The sequence below is a fragment of the Gossypium hirsutum genome, chromosome A13, assembly GCF_007990345.1.
Source record: "Gossypium hirsutum isolate 1008001.06 chromosome A13, Gossypium_hirsutum_v2.1, whole genome shotgun sequence".
Taxonomy (NCBI): Eukaryota; Viridiplantae; Streptophyta; class Magnoliopsida; order Malvales; family Malvaceae; genus Gossypium; species Gossypium hirsutum.
The window spans coordinates 32,194,894-32,199,852 of NC_053436.1; the positions used below are offsets into that span (position 1 = coordinate 32,194,894).

The 4,959-nt window shown below is 32.7% G+C and overlaps 1 protein-coding gene across 4 annotated transcripts; it reads left to right on the top strand.

The window, feature by feature from the left end:
- The first annotated feature begins 1,336 nt into the window (after window positions 1–1,336).
- On the top strand, window positions 1,337–4,464 carry LOC107893668 (uncharacterized). Of its 4 annotated transcripts, none has more exons than XM_016818723.2 (3): window positions 1,337–2,122; window positions 2,566–2,687; window positions 2,811–4,464. In XM_016818723.2, the coding sequence occupies exons 2-3, from the start codon at window positions 2,573–2,575 to the stop codon at window positions 4,223–4,225; spliced, it is 1,530 nt and encodes a 509-aa protein (XP_016674212.1). In that variant the 5' UTR covers window positions 1,337–2,122; window positions 2,566–2,572; the 3' UTR covers window positions 4,226–4,464. The 4 variants fall into 4 exon arrangements, with proteins under 4 accessions (XP_016674212.1, XP_016674210.1, XP_016674211.1 ...); XM_016818721.2 differs by having other exon boundaries at window positions 1,393–2,122; window positions 2,808–4,402; XM_016818722.2 differs by having other exon boundaries at window positions 1,407–2,051; window positions 2,808–4,402.
- Window positions 4,465–4,959: the final 495 nt, after the last annotated feature.

Sequence of the window (4,959 nt, forward strand, 5' to 3'; positions counted from 1 at the left end):
ACAGACTGGCGACACCCATTAATTTTTTTTCTTTCCCTGAATACTTATATTTTGACGGGTATTTTGAAAAATACAGACTGATATTACCTAACACAATGGTGACACTCAATTTTTTTTTTTAAATTGATGATTGAAGGCAATTTCACCGATGTGTCATGCGGCACCGAAGGACACTATAGAGAACAGATCATTTTTATAAATAATTAATTATTTTAAATTAGTTGAATAAAAAACTTATAAATATAAATATTATTTGTTTGGACTTAATTTATATCTCTCATAATACAAACTTTCTAAGTGATTTTACAATAGAAATTTACTTAAAAACATGAAATTTGGAACATTGCAATAAATATTTCTTTATTATTATAAATACTACTATAAACTCTTAATCATAGTACTGTAATTATCAAACATTGCAAACTCTATAAAAAAAATCAACAATAAATATATCCTATTTTAATAAATGTATATGGTCAACTCATGCATTGTTTAAGGTAAGAAAAACTAGTTAATATATATTATCATATCGATCTAAAATACTATCTATATTAATATATATTTAATAGTTTGAAGTAATTTACATAAAATAAATAGTTAAAAAAATTATTTTACTTTAAATTTTGATAGTTAAAATATTTCATATTATTACATAGTTATAAATTTTATTGAGATTATATGTTTTTTTTTGCAAATTACATTTTATTAACATATTTTAAATATACTTTATGTTAATTTTAAGCTAGCATTTAAGTTTAAAATTAATAATTAGATTGACAAAAAGACCTAATTGATATAATATTGATATTTTAAAAATTCAATTAAAATAGTTTGAAGTTTAAAATAATTTAAAATTTGAATAACAATTTAGAGATATTTAATATAATTAACCTTAATATAAAATGTAGTCTAATATAAAAAAATAGGATAAAATATTTTATCAATTCTTGTACTTTGATCAAATTCAATAACAAGCCCTCTTACTTTTTTGTTTTTAAAATTTCAATTCAGTCATTAACTTTGTTAGTATTTTTTGTCAAAATTTGTTGACATATTAGTTAAGTTGTGTTCATATGACGTGATATATGTATAGTTGATGAAAAATAAGCATATTAAATTGAAAATTTATGATGGAAACTATCAGCAGCAATAATGATTGGATTAGGATTCTTAAATTGAAAAAGTAGGGATTGAATTTTTAACTTTTAAAGTATAAGGACTAATATAATTTTTTTTAAAAGTACAGGGACTAACAACATATTTTAACCAAATATATATTCTATGGCTAATAAGGAGCGGGTTCATCATTCATACTCAATTTTGAAATTAGGATCAAAAGTCAAAATGGTTTTTTTTTTTGTGCGTGTGTGTTTAATTAACCCAATCCGGTCCTGTTAGACCGCTTTGTATAAAGAAACGCCCTCGAACCGTGTCGTCTCTTCCCCCTATCTCCTATTTGCCGCCTCTTTCTCGATCCCCAAATTAACCTGAAAATCAATCTCCGATTTTCTCCCAATTTCTTCCTCTAATTTATAAATCACGTAAATATCTTTTCGATTGTTGTTCTTACCTTTCGATCGATCTCTCTTTCTATCCCAGCTGTTGATTTTACGCGTAACTAGGGTTAGGGCTCTTCAATCTCTTAGATCCCTTCGATCGAGCTTTTTTTTTTCCCTCGATCTCTCATGGGTTTTGGGTTTTTCTTCGATACGTGTTGATTTCCCTCCTTGATTTGGTTTAATTTTGTCCGATTGTTCGCGATTCGTTTTCCTTTTAGGGCTTAGATTTGTTCGGTACTTTAGGGTTCGTTTTTATATGGAATTCTTAGAGGGTTTTGGTGTTTTACGCCGCGGTGTTACCTTTTAGAGGGGTTTCTTGTCGTGATTTTGTTGTTTCCTTGGCGAATTCGTATTTTAGGGTTAGGGTTTTCTTGTCAATTTAGGGCTTGCCCCGGTAGTCAAAATTAATTGGGGGAAAACGCTTCTTCCCGTAGTGAAATCAAATTTTGTGCATAATTAAGGGCTGCCCACATCTCAATTGAGGATTCTGAGGTATTAATTGATCCCTGGCTTTTTAGTGCCCTTTCTAGCAGACTAAAGCTTCAATTTAAGAAAATTTAAAGGTAATTGACTTTAATTATTTAAATTTACTCAAGTTTCTGTGTTTAATGTGTTAATTCTTGCTTTCATAAGTGACATTGTCAGTATTTTACCCCTTTCAGCTCACCAAAGTAAGATTAATTATTTTATAAGAGGTAGAATATCTTTGTTTTTAGTTATGCTTCTAGACAGAAATGGCACGTGCATTATAATTAATATTAATAGCACAGTTCTTCCCAGTAAGGTTATATCAAAATTTCTTGGTTAAATGAGTTCCGGCAAATGTTTATTGTTTAAGTTTCCTTGGACATAAACTTATTCTTGAAGTTGAAAGTGTTATGTTATTGTCTTACTATGTTCCCCTGTGCATTGGCTGTTATGTTGCTGACTTGCATCTCTATCTTTATTCTTTGTTAAAACTATTACTATTATACCTTCTGTTTATAATTAATTGTTTGTCACGCAGGTGGTAAATGGGATTTAAGCGGCCTTTTGATGATGAGGACCTGCAGGAACTTCCTTTCAAGAATCGAAGACAGTTTGGCTATGATAACAAGCTGACTCGGTTTGCTGATACTACTCCCCATGGTAATAGTCCTCAAAAGCCTCATATTTCATGTAAAGGGTGACTGTTATTGTTTTTATGTGAATGATTCATTTTCTGCTGTATAGTTTTAATATTGATTTGATCTTTTCTGTTTGATACAGTAGAAGTTGAGGGTGGGTTTCATAAACACCAGTGGTATGAAGAATTTAAAAGTGATGCTCTTAATGATGTTGCTCATTTGGTTGACGAGGATTTTGAGACTAGTGCTCCGTTATCTTTGGTCACTAGCACTTCTAGTGAGGAAGATATAAGCACTGGTGTAACAGCAATTTCACCTGTTTCATCTGAATATTTTGACTTCGATTTCCCCCGAAGAACATTTTCTCCTGTTGAGGATGACTATTATTTACTCTTGGATCGGTCTCCTCGAAAACAAGTTCCACTTGGGCCAAATCATCAAGCCAATGTTCCATCATGGGGTAGGCACATAAAGAATATTAAGTTTGCACAGAATGAAGCATCTAAAGCTGCAGATATTGACAATGAAGATAATAAGATGGGGACATGTATCATTCCATTGCCAGATTTAGATTTGTCTGCTAACAGCAGTGATAAAGTTGGTGCTGGAAGATTCGACTGTAGTTGCCTGGATAGGGGCTCTTTAAGATGTGTGCAACAGCATGTTACGGAGGCACGAAAACTACTACGAAAATCCCTTGGGCATGAAAAATTCGTGAAACTGGGGTTTTATAACATGGGAGAGGATGTAGCATATAAATGGAGTGAAGAAGATGAAGAGATCTTTCGTGAGGTTGTTTACACTAATCCTGTGTCATTGGGTAAGAAGTTTTGGAAGCACTTGTCTGTGGTTTTCCCATCACGATCTAAGAGAGAGCTTGTCAGCTATTATTTCAATGTCTTCATCCTTCAGAGGCGAGCTGTTCAGAACAGATCCAGTAGTCTGGACATCGACAGTGATGATGATGAGTTGTGTGGAAATCAACCGTCTTATAAAGTTCAAGCTTTAGAGGAAGATGAAGACTCTGCGATTGAGTCTCTTGCTGATATGGAAGATCAGGCAAACGATGATGACGACAATGATGTGGATGATGATAGTGGTGACTCTGATGGTGATAATTATGTTGGATATTATAGCAGTGCTGCAACAAGGGAGGATTATGGTATCAACCTTCCGTATAAAGGACCTGTTACAAAGTCATTTGATAAGAGCTGGTTCGATCCTGTTTTTCAACCAATGGACAAGGTTTTTGGAACTGTGGAGGATTTCAATGTACAAGAAGACTCATGTATGTCTTTTGAGTTTCAGCCAAACATGGTTGACTCTCATTGTCTTGTTGACACAAAGGCCAATTTGCATGCTGGTGGAATGAAAACTGAGATTAGTCAGTCTTTGCAGGGTAAACTAGATGATTCTAGTGAGCTGGTGAGCAATGTGTATTTATTGGATAATTATGATGCAAAAATCTGGGACACTAGGTATTCAACGACTTCAACGAAGGGCATCGATCTCCAGCCAACGTGCAACATTATTGAAGAGATTTTTGGACAAGACACCTGAGATAAGTGCAGATAGTTGCTCTTGAAAAGTCCAGAATCTTCTCAGTCAAGAAGGCTATGATTTTGGTTATTTAATTATTTATTTTTCTTTTATTACTCCCTTGTAAATTCATCTACTAAATGTAATTTGCTTCAGCATGTTAAAAAGTGATCTTAATAAGATCTTTTTGCTTTTGTATATTGATAAAGTAGTGTTAAGTTTACTCTAAAAGGCTAGTGATATCTTATATGAATTACCTTGCTCTTGCATTGATGAACTCATAACCAAACTGTATATGTGTATGAGAGGCCTTGTCTGATCTGTTCTGTTCTTTTATCCTTATTTTCTATAAAAGAAAAGTAAAGGCTGAATTTGGTTCATGTATTCATTATGTTCCCATCATGTAGTTTTGGTGACAGCTGGGTTGGGGGGCAAAAGCCTAACTAGCTCTGGTTTCCAGGTCCCTGTAATAGCATTGCGTGCTAAATGAGATGTCATTATGTCAACTAAGGCCGTCAAAGTCATTAGTAGGAAAACAACAAATTTTGACATTTGCTAGTCTTTTGATAATCATCTGGCCAACCAATATAATTATATACTCGTTCTTTTCAACCTGACTTCACTTTATTTGGCCTCATTATCAGTGGAATCATATTTGTCAAATTAGAGTTCGAAATTTAACCTAGTTAATTCATATAATGATTATTAAGAGATGGTATTTATCCAATTCGGAATTCATATAATTTAATCTACAA

Bases quoted from the DNA above. Each gene is read 5' to 3' on its own strand.
- LOC107893668 (XM_016818721.2), top strand. From the start codon at position 2,573: ATGGGATTTAAGCGGCCTTTTGATGATGAGGACCTGCAGGAACTTCCT. The intron at 2,688-2,807 runs GTAATAGTCCTC...TGTTTGATACAG, and splicing joins TGCTGATACTACTCCCCATG to TAGAAGTTGAGGGTGGGTTT.